At 38.6% G+C, this 20,401-nt stretch overlaps 1 protein-coding gene across 1 annotated transcript in view; it reads left to right on the forward strand.

Annotated features, from left to right (window-relative positions):
• Positions 1–20,395, forward strand: part of usp43a (ubiquitin specific peptidase 43a) — a 63,038-nt gene extending 42,643 nt beyond the window's left edge. The window contains exons 4-5 of the mRNA XM_084930988.1: positions 11,627–11,719; positions 19,738–20,395. Of these exons, the coding sequence (XP_084787114.1) occupies positions 11,627–11,719; positions 19,738–19,963 (319 nt within the window). The 3' untranslated portion in view covers positions 19,964–20,395. The remainder of the gene's footprint in view (positions 1–11,626; positions 11,720–19,737) is intronic.
• Positions 20,396–20,401: the final 6 nt, after the last annotated feature.

Genomic DNA, 20,401 nt, shown 5'->3' on the forward strand with positions numbered 1-20,401 from the left:
TTTAAGTATTTAAGTTGTTAATGTTTGCCCATTACATTTAAGCTCAAGTGGACAAACATTTGCAGTCCAAAGGTGGGCAATAAAGTCGCAATAATGTATCACAGTATTACAAGACATTTGTGATAATGATGATACAGAAAAAAAAATGAAATATGTTTTAAATGTGATTATATGCATTGTCGTGCAAAATTTCGATAGAAAGCACCTAAGCACAGAAGAAAGTGTTTGTATTAATGGGTCAATGAGGCACTATATACTGCATGAACCAGTCCATTTACCATTTAGAAGTGCATAGCATAACATTTCTAAGTGGAAACAAAGTGGAGGACATTTTCCATCCTTCTTTTCAGTTGCTTAAAAAGTTGCTTAAAATCCTCTTTTTCCACTGTTTGAATTACCGTCATATATTTGGCTAAGCAAAACATAATGGCATCAGTTATTTCCATTCATGTTTACGCCTCCTGTCATACAGAGTCTAACTAGCAAGTGCTCCAGTTAGGCTCAGTTTGTTTAGTTTTGGGATGTACATCACCAGCTGCTCATATCTGCTCTTTTCATGACTTCCCAGCCTGCTTATATTCATTCCATGGTGTATTTTTGCCTCAAGTGGTGAAACAAGGTTTTTCTTTTTTTTTTTTGCATATTTTGCATAGCATTGTGCTTCATTGGAAGATGTTGAAGTCCCTTGTTACTAAATCTTCATCAAAGGTGGACATATGACTTTGGCTGTCAGACATATGTGTGCTTTTCTCGTTGTTGTGCACATTAGAAAACATTAGACCAATAATATCATGATATTGCACTTTATCACGCAAAAATGATACCAGTATTGTCACAAATGATATGATGGATTCTTATGATGTGTTTGTTGACACTGGGAAGTCTAGCTTAGTTCAGGGGTCACAAATCTGCAGCTCTGAAGTCACATCTAGAGGCTACTTTATGTAAGGCTTTGATAAGAAACTAGATGAATTAGGGCTAAAACTAAAGATTTTTTTTAAAAAATAAAAAAAAACTTCTGTAACCTATTAAAAAATGAACAATTTAAATTAAAGTTATTATAATTTTTTACATGTATCATATAAAGTCCTGATTCCCACTAGGAATAGTTTCCAACCTGCGGCCCTTTACTGCATGTCTTCCTCTCTCTCCACTTTCCCATGTGTCTACACTGTCTCTATCCAAATTTAAAAAAAAAACAAAAAGATTAGAAGAAGCATTAGTAGGAACACGGTGACAGACCTAAAGCTGTTGATTGAGAATCAGCCTAAACTAGTACATCTTTAGATGATCAAAATTGCTTATTCAAAACACAAATACTTAAAACTTTACTTTCTGCTTATGTGATGATCAGAGCTAGGATTTTACGTTGGGCATGAGCTGCAGAAGATTGTCAGATTTCACCCTAAACTTTGGGTTGGGTTGAAGAGGGACATTTTAAAAAACCTGTCCCCAATGTGAAAGCCCAAATAATTTAGTAGCACCCATTTGTCGGTACTCTGGAAACGGGACATGGATTGAGTTAAATCTTCTCTGACTCACAGCTGATCACACTCTGGAGAATAGTGCTGTCGTGTCACAAAGGTTAGGCTCTGACCATTATGCTGTTAAGTTAAGCAGTCATTCATTCATGGGATTATCCATTTCCTTCACTGGCAGATGATGGATTGAATGCTTACTGTTGAAGACTATCCCTGAAGACCATCATCTCCCGCAGTACTCTCAGAGCGACTAATTAAAATAACTTGGCACTGTATCTACTCATTGAGTCAGCTGTAGAGATGAAGATCGCTCTACTTAGACCTCTTCTTCTTTGTCTTTTCCATTCACTCTTTCTCTCTCACACTAGAACATCAACACACACCTGAATGTTTATTAGATCAAACGCTAATTCATAAGCTGATTAGAGGAACTGTGCATTTTGCCATTACAAGTCACACACGCATTAATACACACACGTTATTACTGAAACATTTACAAAGTGTACTTTGTTCTTTCCTCCAACTCATACCCTTCTCATACAGCATGTCCTCTCTCCTCCTTTTTTCCCCTTTGAGAACAATCCCAGCTATATTTAGACAAAGAGAAGAGAATTTTGTCTGTGAGTGCAAGCAGGGTAATGCTTTCTCCTTGCATAAGAGTGGCTGTAATTAGGTCTATATGCCACACACTTACACTTTCACAAACATACACCATCTGTCTTGTGTGTGTGAGTGTTTGTTCACAAACACAATTTTAGTCATTAGCTTGGGTTCCACTGTATCCTGGCATCATTTTTAATGTTAAAGAAGAAAGGCATGGCTGCTTCTTAATGGACTGATTTTGTTTTCTGGTTCTGGTTTGAATGAAATAGATTGTAAAAGAAGGAGCGCAACTCAAAGACTGGACAGTTACTGTCTAACATCATTGCACTCTATAGTGAAGCTGTGCTAATGTATGACACAAAATATCATTCATGCAAGATATACCATTAATGCCAGACATGCATGCACACACACATCTATCTATCTATCTATCTATCTATCTATCTATCTATCTATCTATCTATCTATCTATCTATCTATCTATCTATCCATCTATCCATCTATCCATCCATCCAATCTCATGGTAGACTTTTCTGTGCTTTGATATGGAACTTTAAGGGGAAACTTAACAGAGACAAATAACTGTGTTGTTATTCTGTCAAATTAGTACCATCTATTAATGTTATAGATGAACAGGACTGATAACGTTTGCTGTCAAGCTGCCATATTAATGTTAGCGTTTCATTATGTTGCTGTTGAAAGACTGCTAATAGTTAAATGGCGAAAGTGTGCATCAGTCAGGTTACTGTTTATTATAACTTTTTAACACTGAAGTGTTATCGAAACAAAAGCTTTACTGACCTCTCAAATGCCTCATAAAGTGTCGTTGGATGTTTTGGACTCAGTGAAGGACAGGCTGCGTGCCTGCCTGTCTGCAACCATGCTGTGTGACATTGTATTCTAAACAGCGTGGAGGCAGAGATACTGTTGCGAATGAGCAACCGATTCAGTAGTCATTTTTAATATCAATCGCTGTGAATGTTGATTTTTTTGACAACTCTAATTATAAAGTTTGTTTTCTGCTCATGTTTGTGTGAGTGAGTGTAATAACGACCAAGCTAACACATGTAACACTCAAAAAGTTTACAGCTGTGGGACTAGAGGCTGTTTGAGAAAGCTGTCTAAAATAGAGAAATGTGAGACAGTGGGGGCAGGGCCATGTGTGCTAGTCACAGGTCAATACACATTTTGTACAGGCTAAAACTAATAATCTTTTCTCTTTTTTTGATCAATTCATTAATCAATTGTTGAAAAGCTGAAAATATTTTACAAACACTAAATTTTCACTGACAGAATGTCTTTCTACTAGAAAACATATCACCTAAATCAGTAGTGCTATAATTGAAACCAGTGAGCTTTGATTTATTTCCAAACTCTGATGCATTGCTTTCCCTGTGACTCATTCTCAGTTAATAAGTAAAGAAAAATTCCAGGAGAGTTGAGTATTTGTTTTTGTGCTCTGGGTTTCATCAGGCCTCCTACTGTGTAAAGATTCCTCGTATCCATTTGTATTATTTTCTCTTATCTCATATCAGAGTTTTAGTCTGCTGAGTCTGGAGCATTATTCCTCCATATACTTTTCCTCTTTATGTCACCAACAGGTTAAAAAGGAGTCACTTTCCTTCCAAATGTAGACTATCCAAAGAGCCGTCACTCACTTCCAGTCTCACAGGGTTTTATCTTTTTTTGTTTTTGCCTGTGTCGTCCTCTGAAAAGGCCTCCGAGTTTCTTTTCGGCCTTTCCCTCGCTAGTTCGCGCTTTCCTTCCTTCTGCGCTTTCTTCCCGGTTCCTTTTATATCTTACAGAGATGCTCCTCAGAGAAATTTTAGTGGAGTTGTCTGATCTGAATAAATGTTTGCGATTAGAGCGAAGACTGTCTTGGGGTTTGGGTTTCCTGTGTGGGAGTTGGTGCTCAAGTCGCTCGGCTGTGCCGCTGTGTTTAGATGAGTCTTTGTCATAGCCTCCCTCTCTCCTCCGTCTGTCACTCTCAATTTTGTGGCATCTATTTTTAATGGCCAGAGAGATGTGCGGAAAGCCCGCGCCTCGGTCTCTGGCTAGACGAACAAGATAGTTGAAGGAAGGTTACTTTTCTCTTATCACAGTGGCTTTCATTTAGATGTAGATTTGTTGTGAAGGAATATTATAGCTTTTAAAGTATAATATTGTTATGTTATGATATTCATGTCTTCAGATCAGTGAAAGTAGACTGAAAGCTATATGCAGGCAAACAAATCATTGTTTTTATATGTCCTTGAAGCTAAGCTAACAGACGTAACCCACAAATGTTTAAAAAAGCAAAACTAAAATGTTGATCTACTTACAAAATTTAACAGAGAACAAAAGATGTGAGTCTAATGTAAGGAGTTTATAACACATCATAATAACCATCTCTAATAAACTATAAACTAATATTTAATCTATAAACATTTATTCAGTTCATTTCTATTTGTATATTGGGCCAAATCACAACAGGAGTTACCCCAATGTCTCAAGGTCAAAACTCTACAATAATAGAGAGACAACCCCACCAATCAGATGACACCCTATGAGCAAGCACTTGGAGACAGTGGGAAGGAAAAACTCCCCTTTAGCAGGAAGAAAGAATCTTCTGGCAGAACCAGGCTCAGGGGTTGTTCGGGGTGGGGGGAGGGAAACAGGACAAAAGGCACCCTGTAAAGAGAGCCAGAGTGTCATAATAATTCATGATTAAATGCAGAGGGGGTAATGCATATAATTTCTTTATTTATGGCATTAGGTTGTGTAATAAAAATATTCTGATTTGTAGCTGATATGAGATTTTGACATTTATAGAGTCATTGTCACTTGAAAATATGAACTGAAGTTGAGCCATCTATTTACCTTTTCTTTAACCGTGATCATTATAAAGTGATACCCAAGTTTTCTCTACCAGTCATGCACTTTTATACTATATCCTTTGAAGACTCACCGTCCCATTAGGAAGTGCAAACTTCCTCTCATCTTCAAAGATGGTCTGCAGGAGCTCTATTTACCCCCAAAGATGCATTGTGGTTTGGAATGTACTCACACTGTCCTCTTGGGAGGATCTGTCTGGTCGACCCATGTTGCAGAGCGGAGTGCCTGCTGAAAATATGGCGAGACGTTCACCCTCTTTACTTTGATTTTGATGCTTTCACCACCCACAGTGCTTACTTCGAGCACAGCATTGTGCAGCAGTGTTCCTCCCATTGATACCACCCCACTCCCTGTTGTACTTTGAAGTGGGTGCTGGCCATTGAGCGCAGGGCATTATCAAGCGAAAACAATTCTTTGATCTCTTTTTCCTTTAGAGTTAGCAAAAACAAAAGTCACATTGTAATTTGGAGTGGATGAAACAGCAAACCTAAATAGTTTTTGCTGCTAGAACTGAAAATTACATCTCTGCAACTTTTTACACTAAACGTTTTCTCACAGCCTGTAATGAAACAATAAATACAACAGATGTCACCTATGCTCACACCTGTTAGTTGTATTAGTTTTTTTTAATGACCTGAATTTTTCCTTCGTATAATTTTTATGTCTCACAAATATTCATTTTTTTTTATCCCTCTTTAGCGTACTCTGTGACATCAAATAAACCAGTTTTGTATTCTGATGGAGGAATACTTGCACAGAGGTATGAATCAAAACAGCCTACATTGAGCCCAACTTGAGCCCAGCGATTGAGACTCCATAGTCACCCATCTACTTGTTTCCACTGAGAGCTGCTCTACTTCTCCTAGAGTCTATTATTTGACTAAAGTGTTGTTCCATCAAGGTGATCTTGTCTGTGTGATGATTACTGCTGAATTAATATTGCATAATGCACAGATGCTATAACCCAGGCTCAGGTGGTAACAACATGTCATATTGATTATGTCATTCAGTACATTTTTTCATAGTAGCTGGGACAAATATCACAGTTTGTTTTCATACCCTGATGGCAGGAAAATCTTTTCATGTTGCTAGTGTATAAGCCACGTTATCACATTATCCTGTCAGAGCTCATATACCATGAACAACTCTCCACTGTCCAAAGTTAATGTATTTTGTGTATTTTGTGCCGAATGTGTACTATCTTAATCATAGAAAGACCCGGAGTACAAAAGTTTTCCCTCTAAGACTCAAATAGAAGTTCACGTCTCTGGAGTTTTGCCTCATTAAAGCATGCATTTTTCCTTTAGTGGGGACCCACCATAAAATCACCTGTGACATCCAGCCCTGCACATGTGTGTGCGCACATACTGGTGCACACATACTGGTGCACACATAGCCAGTTGGAGCAGATACCACAGGAGTCACTTCACTGTATATAAATGCACTGTGGTGCAGTTTTACTCTGAACATCAGCTAAACCACTCCATGTGTGCAGAGGGACAGAAAAGAACTGTCACAGAAATACAAACCAGGCCACAGAATTGGTATTTGGGGGTGGGTTAATGAGGTTAAAAGGTACTTATAGGTACTTATTTATAGCAGTGTATTTGGAAAAGGTAGTAGAACTGTGTGCCTAAATTTTGCTCATTTAAAATTAAAAACACTAATAAGATGGTTGTCGCTGGATCACGTCTATTTTTAATCTATTTAACATGTTATCTAAATTCTACAGAACTTTATATTATGTTATAGGCGTGTTTTTTAAGTTCTGTTTTGAAAACAGAGGATATCTTTAACAATCTGAGATCACAGCTGATACAGATCAGTTTAAAAAAGGCTTCAGCACATCTTGTCTCTGTGTTCAGACATCTCACGTGTAGAATTGCAGTATTAATTTGGTCCATTAATATTTAGTGCTTTTAAAAAAATATATTTTCCAGCTGCACTAACAGGAACATCTCGCCTTCCTTAAAACTTTATTAATTTATGTGAATGAAGTGAACATCTCTGGCTGACCCAAACTAAGATACATGAGGCAAAAAGTCAGAGAATGAATTTCCACCTGAAACTAGCCAAGCTAAAAAGAAAGAACGAGAAGCCATGATTCAAAATGCTGCAGTGCTCAAAATCTGTTGCATTATTTTTTTTTCTTTTACAGTTAGTTTTTAAAACTGCTTTAGCAGTGAAAAATGGGAAAGTGCAATCATGTTTCCCTCCGTTATTTGTTGCACGGGCTAACATGAAGAAACGTATGGATCATTTATTTCAGGTAGGAAGGAGGAAGCTCATATGTATGCAGGCGACACAGAGGCAATTTTCTCTAAAACTAAGGGTGGGGGTGGGAGGTTGGGGGGTCTGGGAATTAATACTTAGTAAAGTGAGAGTTTGTATGAGACTTTAAATGTGAGCATGTGCGAGAGAATCTCTGCAGTCCTTTAGCTGAGTTAATTTCCCTTGACGGGAGGTCTCCACTTGTACTCTCTCTTAGAGAAATAAGAGTGCTCTCCAGCCCAGAGCCTGTGACACTTGACTGACTGACTGACTGACTGAAAGGCAGACAGAAGAAAATGAACTTGCTTTCTCTCTCTCAGTCCCAGTAGAAGCAATGACTTATAGAGAACTATGATGTTTATTGCAGCCCCAGGTATGCTGTGGATGGGTTTAGCAGATGTCCGAAAAATGTGATTGAAAACTAAAAATAATCTGAAAGAAAAACAAACAAAAAGCCCTGAAGGCAAACTTTTCAAACCATGATTCAGAGTACAGAGTAATCCTGCTGCTGTGTAAAAGACGGGAGCCTTTTTTCCAGAAGACAAAATAAATAAAATAAATCAATTAACAATTTCACTGAACCTACTAGAATCACACTCTAGACTTTATGAAAGGAAGTATTTAAATAAAGGCAGCTGCTGCAGTGACTAAACAGTGATGTTTTTGTTGTTAGTTCTGTGTGTGTGTGTGTGTGTGTGAGAGAGAGTGTGTGTGTGTGAGTGTGTGTGTGTAACTGACTGCGGGTCTGTGCTCAGAAATACATTTCAAAAAATTGAAACTTCCAGGAAAAATGAAGCTACAGCTGTTGCCAGACTTTTGAAAGCACTGCCTTTCACCAGCATGCACAGTGCTTTTTCTAGATCACATGACTTTTATGCTCATATAGCCGTATCCTGACCTGTTGTTCCAGCCACATGCCGTCTTTATATCATTTCTGGCGTTGTGCTGCAAAGCTTCCCAGTTTGGAATAACAGTATGAAAAATGCTGGAATCAGGCAACGTGCTACCGCATAACGTTTTGAGATGCTGCTGGCGGAGTGTTATTTATATAGCTCGGAGCAGGACGGAGGGATGCCGGGTGGTTCGACTTTCTTGATGATAAATAAAGGAAGCTGCTGCTGTGCATGTGTGTGGGTGTATGTGTTGTAGCTCCGGGTGTCTGGTTTAAACTAAAGACTGGTGGTCCTTTGATTTGGCACCTGAGCGTTGTAGATGCTGTACAACGCTTGCTTTTTGTCAGACGCACAAACACACATGCACAGACATCAGCAAATAAAGTTCTCATATCGTTCACCAGACTGGAAACACTGCCAGCCTCGAGCTTTTTAAGTGATGCTTTTTGTTTGTGTGTGGGTTTTCCTGCATGCACGTTTCAATGTAAGCGCAAGCAAGTTTTTTTGGTTTTTTTCTTGGGGGGGGGGGTTGCACAACATTGTGTTTTTGTGAATATAGCCTGTCAGTCTGCTTTGCCGAGTACAAACTGGCATCATTAGTGAGCCTTAGGCTGGCTGCCGCAGCACACTGGGCTGAGCACTGACAGCAAGGAAGCGTGGAGTTTAAAAACTGTTATTTTTTTCCATCGTATTTGTATATTTGACAAGTTTGCATCTCTGAAAACGTCGTTACAGCTCAACTGACAAATCGTAGTAAGACATAGCAGCATCTGGCAACGCGCGCGCTCGTAAATGTGCACACACCCTGAATGCTGTCAGTGATAAGAGCGCATTAAGCAGCATCAATCAGACTTAAAAACAGCAAACACATTAAACAATTCCAGTTAAACAAATTATGAGTTTTATCCACACTCACCCTCTGAAATGTTAACTACTTAAAAAGAAAACTCTTCACAAGCCTTTTTCAGTTTTACACCTATAAAACATAATGGCGTTCGCTGTGGTGGAGATAAATGGTTTCTTGTAATTCTCCTCCGCTCTGTTGAGTTAGTTCTGAGAAACTGGTTAAATAGAAAACAGTGTGAATAAGCGCCTTGATATTGGCTACAACTTCAAAATGAGTTCATAAACTGAGCAAAGCTGTTGAATTACATTCAGTTATCTCAAATGAATAATAGGATTACATTCCCACACTATGAGAGGATTACGTGGCACTAGAACCCATTGAACATGGTGTTTTTCTTTGATTGCCACATAAGAGGCTAGATTGCATTTACGTGTAGAGAATGAGAAAAGGTTATTTGAGGCTAGATTTTGGCTAGATTGTGGATTTCAAACTAAAGGAAAAACTGAGAAAATTCCTTGCATAACTGGTAATTTGCTGTACTTCCTGTACTTTCATGCCCATATCCATGTACTTATTAGTTGGCAGAGGGCTACGGTGCCATACTACAGCCTATTTTTGTAGACACATCCTGCAAACAATTCCTGGTAATATTTACAGCAAAAACATGGTGATGACTACCAAACACCTGGACACACAGCCCTTAGTGTGATCTATAATATGGTATTTTTAAGACCAATACTGCTGGTATTTGGTGAATTAAAATTTTTTAGTTGTAGTTACGTATGTGCTCCTATATGCTCAGATTATCTGGTGGTATTTTTCAGGTGTGCTCCCATCACAGTAGCTGCACAGTGTCCCCTGGTGGATGAACTATGCAACATCAACACCAATAACACGTTGCTGAAGGGTGTTTCTCCTGTCTCTTTGGCTGATAGCTAACATTAGTTGATAACATCAACCTGGTGATAAACTGGTGACTCTTTGGTGTGATAATCAACAACCCATTAGGGGCAAGCAAAATAATTTGGCTTCTTTTCTTGAAACTGTCATGCTTTCCATCTTTATAAGTAGCCTTGCAGGAAAAAACAAAGCTGAAAAATGTGTATAAGTTATACAAAGCTTAATCAAACTGCTGTATAACCTGCTGCTTGTAGAATTTTATTTATGTTTTTGTTATTTAGATAGAACCTGGACAGCTGTTTCACTGTGTTTTTAGTTTTTGAGCTAAACTAAGCTAACAAGCATACTGACCATAATGCATTTATTTGTTTAACAGTGTCATTTATATCTGCTTTTTAGTGTAGATCGTTGTTGCTAAAGGCCCGCATGTTGGGTTTCTATCCTCGTGTCAGTCCTCCACTCTGATTATCTTCACTTCTGTTTGTTCAGAAACCTCGACAGGTCCCTTCTGTGTCTTTTTTCTCTATCGGCTTTGCTTCGTAGCTTTTGTCAACTTGACTGTCCTGCTGCCAGCCTTCTGTTCGTTTTTAATCTGTACTCCCACTTTGTTGTCTTTTTACTTTCGTCTCTTTGTTCTTAACTTTTATTTGCTCTGCCTTTCGGCCTCCTGTGCCTGCTGCCCTTTATTTTTGAGTCTGTTGTGGGGTTTTTTTCCTTTGTTTTCAGGTTTTCCCCTACTTTAACCCCCATCACCATTCCTTCTGCTATTAAATTTCTCCGCCACCTTTCATCTCTTTTTTTCCTGAATTTTTTAAAGTCCATCTTTATTCAGTTTACTGTTTCTTTACTGTATCATAACCAGCATTTGTTACTGTAATTATGATCAGGACCCTACCTCTGTTGATTTTAGGGATTAGTCACCACTGTACGCAAGGGAAATGTCAGGATCACTATGACATGTTGTTGATGATTAGTCTCATCAAAAGTGTGTGTAAAGTAATGAAAACATTTTAATTGGGGTTGTCTTTGGAATATTTAATGCTTGTGAGCTGCCTCACAGTGTTGTAGAGGGTAAAAATATGTGTTTGCAAATTTCTTAAGACAATTACATAAGAAAGCATGATTAGCTGAGGTCATACAAAGTATTAAATTAAAAACCATGAGGTCTAGCTCAAAATTAATGCTGTCCATCCCACGGACTAATCTCAAATCTCGTGGCGATAGAGCCTTCTCTGTGGCAGGTCCCAAACTTTGGAATAGTCTTCCCCTAAATATTAGATCTGCACAAACACTTGATCAATTTAAATCACTACTAAAGACACATTTTTATGCCCTGGCTTTTAACACACTATGACCCAAGCATTCTGGTCTTATTTTAATAGTCTTAGTTATTGTTTTAATTATTTTATTGCCCTTTCATTGTTTTATATTGTTATTATTGTTTTACATTGTTTATTTTTAATGGCATTTTTATATTGTTAAGCACTTTGTGCAGCATTGTATGTCTGGAAATGTGCTATATAAATAAATTTGACCTTGACCTTGACCTTAACCAATAAATAAATTTGCAAAATACTAGCAGTTTGCACTCTCCCTATTGCCCTATGACAGCTGGAATAGACACCAGCCCACCTGTAACTCTGAACTGGATAAGCAGAAGAAGATGGATGGATGGATGGATGATTGGATGGATGGATGATTGGATGGATGGATTAATACCTTTTGATTAAAAAAGCTGTCTGTCTCTCTGTCCCCAGGTCTTCTCTGACGTGCCCCCATTGCCTTAAGCAGAGCAACACCTTTGATCCATTTTTATGCATCTCTCTGCCTATTCCTCTACGACAAACCAGGTAATGCATGATACATAAGGCATGAGATCCAGTCTAAAGTATATTTGTTGCTGTTTGTTTACTAATTATAACATCAAATATAACTTATTATGAGCATAGGGTAACAACTTATTTTTAAAAAAACAAACTAGTTTTTTTTTTTTACTTCACAAACTGCATTTTGCTTGTTCTCGGCATCTTTAATTAAACATTAGTGCAGATTTTTAGTTGTTCACTTTGGTCTCCCTGTGGTCTCTAAAGGTGTTAAGTTTTAGTGCAAGTGTTTCTACCATAGTCTGGTGTGCAAGGAAAATCCCTCACAGATTGCTGTGCAGTCATGCAAAACCTTTTCTTGGCTTTTTGACAGTTGACACTGTGAACATATGAGGTTGTCACCAGATAACAGTGATATGGATAGTATCTTCTAGGCTCCATAAGTAAATAAAAACATTAGAAAAACAACACCGCAAAACATTCCAAAATGTTGCCAATTTAGATTATAGAAAAACATGCATGCATTTATACTAACATGCTCTATACACCAAAAACAGCCATGTTAATATCAAAGTGATAAATGCTGGTTAACCGAGGTTCCTGACCACACACTTCCTGTGCTTCCATTTTTAACCCAAGAAGCTGCATGTCAGCAAGGTTCTGTGGTAAAACAGTGCGGCTCTGACGTGTGAGCGGGGAGAAAGGGAGCTAGCAATAGAGTCAGATGGGATGTTTTATTTTGACAGCAGAGATAATGGTGAAGGTATACAAGGAACAACAAAAATCGTACGAGACACCTGTTTTCTTGCCATCCAAATGAAGTAGCAGAGGCACAGCAATACAGGCAACCTCATCCACACATCACTGATAGTTTTCAACATACATACAAAATGCATTACTAGCTGTGTGGGTTCATGATTGCAAATTAATTACTTTTCATTCAGCTGAATTAACTTTAACTAGACTTTTACTTGACTCTGAATAACTGATAGTTCTACTACTCGTGTGGAGAGGTGCTGATTTAAAGTATTTTGCCTGATTAGATCTCTTCTTAAGACTGTGTGGGAAGTTTGATTAACTTTTTTCACCAGTTTTTGTGCTACAAATTAGACTTATATCATTCTCATTTGCAGATGGACCAGGGATTTATATCAAAGCTCTAATTCACATTCAAATTAAGCTTCAGTCTAATTATCCAAAATGACGTGCAGTTGAATTTAGGTTATACAGTAGTGGGTACAACACTGTAGATTTTGTCCTATGATATTCATATGCAATCTCCCTTTTTCACAAATGTTCGCCCCTACAAAAAGCATATAAAAAGACATGAAATATGCTGGAGTCTAAGCCATCTGTTATGGGGTGAAAGGCAGCGTACACCCTGGACAGGTTGCCAGTGTATCTCAGTGTATCACAGAGAAACAGATAACCATTCACACTCACATTCAAGGCCAGTTTAAAATCACCAGTTAACAGTAACAGTAAGTAAGTAAGTAAGTAAAGTTTATTTATTAAGCGCTTTTCATAGACAGGTAGTCACAAAGCGCTGCACACAGAGATTAAAATAAACAGTACGATAAATAGCAAAATGCACAATATACACAATATAGAGTTTAAATGTAAATTAAAAATATAAAAATGTTAAAAGCATTGGTCAACAGAAAGCTTGTTTAAACAGTAAAGTTTTTAACTGTTTTTTAAAGGATTCCACAGAGTCAACCAAACGTAGTTGTAGAGGTAGACTGTTCCACAGCCTTGGTGCCACAGACTGAAAGGCTCTGTCCCTTTTCGTCTTCAGACGTGTTCTGGGAGCAACCAACAAACTCTGAGTCTGTGAGCAGAGACGGCGAGCAGTAGTGTATTTTGTGAGAAGCTTGGATAAATAATCTGGGGCTTGGCCATTTAGTGCTCTGTACGTTAAAACAATAATTTTAAAACGAATTCTAAAATCTATTTGGAGCCAATGTAAAGAACATAAAATAGGAGTGATGTGATCTTGCTTGCTAGAGCGAGTTAGTAGTCTGGCTGCTGCATTTTGTATAGCTTGGAGGCGAGAAAGAGATGATTTATCCAAGCTGGTAAACAGGGAATTACAATAATCTAAACACAATGACACAAATGCATGGACAATTTTTTCCAGTTCAGCTGAGGAGACCATATGTCGCAGTTTAGAAATATTCCTTAAATGAAAGAAACAGGAACGAGACACAGATTTTACGTGTGAGTCAAGGCCCAAAGAAGAGTCAAATATTACTCCAAGATTTCGAATATTTGGCTTAGCAGAAGAACAGAAAGGGGCAAGAACCTGACTGATTTTAGAATGTAGATCAGGAGGAGCTATGATCATGGTCTCTGTCTTGTTCATGTTTAAAACAAGGTAATTGTTAGAAAGCCAATCAGAGATTTGACTAGGGTGGACAGCCTATCCAGCTGTAACAGGTTACATTAGGTTAAATGCATTAATACATTCCAGGCTTTGGAAGCTTTTCAGTTTGCCTTCATTTGCTACACAATGAATCTTCCTATTTTTAGGAATGCAGATGTCACTCTTCTGCATCTTCTCTGCATCCACCAAGCTAACTCCAAATTCATTTTTGCAGCTCAGGCACTCACTGTCTCGTGACAGTATGCAGCCTGTTCCTGCAGTTGCCATAGCCTAGCACACAGAGAAATTCATTCAGGTTCAGCTTGGACTTACTGCTGGCCAAACATTGACCTGACACACACACACATATGCATGCACACACACAGTGGCCTCATTGCACCGTCCTGCTGCAGCAGTATCCCAGCTGAATGCTGATAAGTCTGAGACCCCCAGAGAGACAGAAGGGTCTGGCTGCCAGCATGGCATCAAGGCCTGGGTGCTGTAGATAATGCCAGTATGGCAGAGAGAATGAGAAAAGCAGAATGGGAATGTTTTCTGCCGATCACCTAACTTTACAATATTTAACCTTGAGCAGTCGTGGCATCATTGTTACCAAGCTTACTGTTATTCAATTTAAAATAGTCAAAAAGGTTCTAAACACAAATCTGTCACATGACTTCAGTCTACTGTGCAGCCATCACTGGGGCCTTTCTGTGTGAAGTCTGTAGATTTTCTTTTTGCCTGTGTGGATTTTTGTGAAGTCCCAAGACTTGCATTTTAGGTTAACTTACTGTTCATAAGTGGCTGTAGTTGTAGATATGAGTTTTCATTGGGTATCTGTCATATTGGTAGGCTCTAACAATACAAAGGCTGCACAGGTGTATAGAGTATTTGATTGGATGAAGCCTGTTTCTCATTTTGTAATTGTACAAGTGCTTGTTTCATAACCACACTGTATGTAATCACTATAATGACTGACACAAGGTGTGAAAATCATGAGTGGATAGGCAAAATAATTACAACCTGAAATACTTCTTGTTACATAAGAGAAAAAGGCTGTGACAGACAGACTGGAAAAATGACTGAAGCGATACTTTGAAATACACAGGAGTAAACTAAACATCAGCAGGCTGTAGCAGGTCTCATAATGCTTTTAATGCTGTCATAAAATTAGCTTTCTTTGAATTGACTTGTAATGGTTGTTTTTTTAATTATTTGGGGTTTTTTTGGTATTACAAATCTCACACACTGATCAGTTCTTATCCAACTGTATCTTGCTGTTCCAGTTATTAATTTCTAGGGGAATATCAAGTGGCACAGATATTTTATTTTTGACAAAGATACACTATCATAATGCAGGACTGCAGGTGGGAACATGAAAAACATGATGCCGTGCAAATATAAAGCTTTTGTGGCTCCACAGGTAGCTGCATGAAGTGTGATGAAACACCCCAAGTGAAATCACTGACGTCTGTATTATTTGGGGCTGGGAGTAGTTGTGAATAATGCAAGCAACAGGTTTTGCCAACAAATGAATGAAAAAATAACCCTCATTTTGCTGCAATTTGTCTTTAAATTCTGTTTTCTCCTGTTTTTTAAAAAGAAAAACAGCCAAATTCAGTAGCGCTATAGGAGTGATTGGCTCTCTTTTAAAATGTTTGCCTTGCTCTAATGTCTTAAGTTATGTAAGAACAACTGCAACCACCACTAAATGCAAAAGGAAAAATGTAAGTGCTTTGCTTTGGTGACAATCACGTTTGCTTAAAAGGTCATTTGCGAGTGGAAACCTTTTCCCGATCAATTCATACAAGTCTGTCTGTCAACGTCTATGCAGTGTGGGTGCCAGAGTAGCGGGGACATGTGGCTCCAGTCACTTAGGTATTCAATAAAAAATTTAATCAAATAAAAATACAGAGTGGATTCACACTCTTGCTTATGTTGTTTGACAAAACAGACGTTATAAATTGAAGTACACTTTAAGACCCACTTAATTTACACATAGAATAGTACTACAAGCGTCAATCATATGATAATAAACATATGAAAAGGGGCACCTAAATTATGCGCTTAATTACAACCATAAACAGATAGTATGCTCATAGAGAAATGTGCAAAAATATCCATCTTTGATTGCAGAGGCAAAAAGAAAAGAGACTATTTGTAGTTAAACGAAGGACTGTCTTGCTGTGAGGCAACAGCACTAACCATCACACCATTGTGCTGGCCTTTTTTTCATTACCATACTAACTTGATTTAACATATAGTTGTAAAAGGATATTGGGGATCAGAATGCAGCTGAGAGACCACAGTGACCTTTTTGGATGGCCTCTGACCTCCAAGGAATGGGTGTAACACTGATGCTGTCTATGTGATGAGACCATGCTCACAGACTTTTAACAGACGATGCACAATAGTAACACTACTATACATGTTAATGCGATAAAAATAATGATTTCAAGCATTTTCTGAAAAAAAAGTTCATGCTCATAGTACATGTAAGCATCTAAACTGGGAAAGCACTGCAGCAAAATAGGCATGCTCAAGAAAATAACTATAAATATCATTTATATATCTAGCATCAAGCTTAAGAGCACTTTGAATGTTTTTGAGTTCTGTGCACTTGTTGCGGTTCACAGGTTGTTGTTTAATGGAGACTATCAGACTATAAACCCACAGAGAGCTAGGATGCTTCAAAAAGACTGCTTTGTAGGATGACATCTCCATTTCCGATTCGTCTCAAGTGTCATCCCACACTTCTCATCTCGTCTTGGAGTAACATAAACAAAACAACTGCTCAGATACTCTGCCATCTGCTCTGTCAGCATCCCTACTGCTAACACTTTATTCACCTGAATAATGCATGAGGAGAAACAGGAAGTGGAGGTGTCAGCGATTACGCTACCTTCTTTCCAAATGGGATGGCGCAACTTTACTTTCACTCCTCGCTTTGAGCTTTTCTCTTTACTCTGTAATAATCAGTAGCAAACAAACACTCAACAGCAAAGCACAGTACAAAGCCATGAAGGGATTCCTTAATGTCTTCTGTATTTTAGATTTTTCCTTATCATTTTAACCCTCTCCTGGAAATATTTTAATGATATGCAATGACAACAAAGTCTCAGCATTTATTGGGTAATTTTGTGTCATTTCATTAATGATTAACACTTCATAAGTAATTTTTAATAAGATTTTTAAGGTTGTGCAAATTTGCTCCTGTGAACATGTGTCAGAAAAAAAATCTATTGATGCTTGATAGTGACACCCACACCTTAAATAAACTGTTCTTTGGTCATTTTTACATTTTGAAGGTGGTTTGGTTGCAAAGCAAAGTGGCCACATTGTACAGTAGAAGGATAAAACTTTTTTTTTTTTTTTTTTTTAATGATTTTACCTACATCTTACATTGTAAATGGCCTGTATTTGTATAGCGCTTTTACTAGTCCCCCCTAGGGACCCCAAAGCGCTTTACACACCCAGTCATCCACCCATTCACACACTGGTGGAGGCAAGCTACAGTTGTAGCCACAGCTGCCCTGGGGCAGACTGACAGAAGCAAGGCTGCCATATCGCGCCATCGGCCCTTCTGGCCAACACCAGTAGGAGAAGTGTCTTGCCCAAGGACACAACGACCGAGACTCTCGGAGCCGGGGCTCGAACCGGCAACCTTCCGATTACAAGGCGAACTCCCAACTCTTGAGCCACGATCGCCCCACGATGTGTTTTAGATCAGATTAGATTATGTTATGGCCCATCTAGGTGTGGCCGGACCACAACATGAGAGTGATCCATCCTTGTCAGACCCCAAGCAGCCACATCACACAATTGGTACAGTTTGATAATGATTTATTTACCATATGTTGACTCGTTAGGTTTTTTGACACCAAAAAGGAGCTGGTTATAGCTTCGGGGTGGACTTAATGCCAAAACTTACCTAATCAAAAGAATTAAACCAAATGACAACAGCTTGCTTCACTCATTAAGAAAAACAGAAGAAAACTATAATCAAACAAAAAGGCAGTCCACCCCTGCACATTCCTGTATTTGGTGAACAGCATTGGGCATGTTTCCAAAGGTCTGCTGGTTGGGAAGAGCCAAGGATGAATGAACGGGAGTCCATGACGGTGTCATCTTATAAGTAAGGGGTGTCAAACTTCAGGCCTTGAGGGCCGGTGTCCTGCAGGTTTTATATATGACCCTGGTTCAACACACCTGAATCAAATGATTAGTTCATATCCAGGCCTCTGGAGAGCTTCAAGACTTAGGAGGAGTTGAGGAGGTCATTTAAACATTTAAATCAGCTGTGTTGGATCAAGGACACATCTAAAACCTGCAGGACACCAGCCCTCGGGGCTTGGAGTTCAAAACCTGTGATATATGTCATCTCCAGCTCGTTAGCCAATCCGTATGGTCCGTCCTCTGGATCCACCAATCACGGAGAGGCACCTGCACACTGGGATTTTCATATTAGACAACAATACAACAGCAGTCGTAACAATTACATTAGATTAGAGTCACCTTTAATGTCTCCTTTGGGAGAAATGTATATTTGACAAATGGCATTAACCTTCCCATGGACCTTAAGCATTCTTAAAAAAATGCAAGCGCTGACTGTTTCATGAGCATACATGCTCCACATGATGAATCCAGTTCATCATAAATTGGAGTTCCATACAGTTTTAAAAGCTGCAACACAAAATGCGTGGGTCAAGCCATAAAGTTGCTCTGTATGTTACACGTGTTGCTTGAGCTTCTTAACTTAGGTCTTAACTTCTTCAGATGTCACTAGAAAAAAAAGTCTTTGTAATCAGGTAATGAATTAGTTAATGATGAATAGAGATTATTGAGATATAGATAAGTAGAGAGGGTAGACCCAGTAGCCTATCAGGCCTTTTTTTTCTACTCATCCATCAGTTTTCTCAGTTTTTTGATCAGACTGACTCCTGTGTTTTGTTTTTTTCTTTTTGTCCCAATCCACCCCAAACCCACCCCGCAATCATTTTCACCCCTTGATTCTTCCCAGAAAGTGTTCATATTGCTGTGACATGTCCCAGCATACAGCCGCTTCCTGAGGGACCTGCAGGGGTTTTGCTCAGCTTGCTCAGTCATGCATAAATCTGGACAAACACTAGGGAGAAATGAAACCCTTCGGAGGTGAAATCTGACGAGTTAAATCATAGGAGATATTAAATGAGATGCAGACAAAGTGATGTTTTATGCTCATGAAATTAGATTTGATATAACAGTGTCAGAGGAAATCTTTTCCCTGAACTGATTAGATATTAAACAGCTCAATGGTTTTATTTTGCTGTTTGATACCTGGAGTTCATGAAGACCCAGCTATCCCCGAAAGTGTCTCTTTAACAAACCAATGTGTTTTTGTTGCCCCTGGCATTTTTGAATGCTGCACAGTTGGATTAGTCAGTTTCCAGTTAAGATTTATATATACGTGTCTTTACTGACACTATGTGAGAAAGACGTGTGTGTATCTGCATACAAATATATTGTATGAATAACTCAGCGTGCCAGAGTTTAAAATATGTAACAATGTAAACAAAAAAAAATGCAGAATAACTTACTGCTGTGTTCATGAGCATGTATTGATCTTTCCCAGTGTGCTCTACCATTTCTTTCCTTACAGAAAAACACACTCACACCCTTTATTCCTCTTTTTATCTCATAGGCCAATGTGTGTGACGTTAGTGTTCAACACAAAGGGTCAGAGGCATCTGCGAGTGGGGCTGGCTGTACCGCTGTTTGGCTCCCTGTCCAGTCTGAGAGCTTTGGTAGCAGCGGAGGGCAACATCTCTCCTGACCAGGTACTCACACAGTGTACAGAGTGTACAGAAGAAGTTGATTACACTGATCATGACCATGTTGCATTGCTGCCCCTTGAGAGTTCCCAATGACTGAATAATAAATAATAAGTCTCCTTCTCTACCCAAGCAGAGAAAAAATCAAAAGAAAAGAAAGATAACCTGTACTGGACCCACTTTTGAGACTTTTAGCTGCTATTGTATTCATATTGTACAGATTATTAGGTTGCTTAAAAATATCTTTAAGTGATTATGATCAGTTCAGAGGTGAATCCAAGAACTCAGTGAGAGGAACAAAAAGCAAGGTTTTATTTTTTTTTAAAAGGATTGCTACGGTTCTCAGAAAGTTCAAAGGAAGTAACAAAGAAAAAAAACTAAGCCAAATGTGATAATGTAGGCACTGGGTATACAACAATACACACAGGAACACAGAAAAATAGACTCACAAGGTAAACAGACAAAGGACAAATGGGGCACACAATTACAAAGGAGGGAAAAGAGTAGAAAGTAAAACTAGAACATGCCTCTTTT

This window comes from Perissodus microlepis, chromosome 6 (assembly GCF_051167445.1).
Source record: "Perissodus microlepis isolate ML-2025 ecotype Zambia chromosome 6, ASM5116744v1, whole genome shotgun sequence".
NCBI classification, from domain to species: domain Eukaryota; kingdom Metazoa; phylum Chordata; class Actinopteri; order Cichliformes; family Cichlidae; genus Perissodus; species Perissodus microlepis.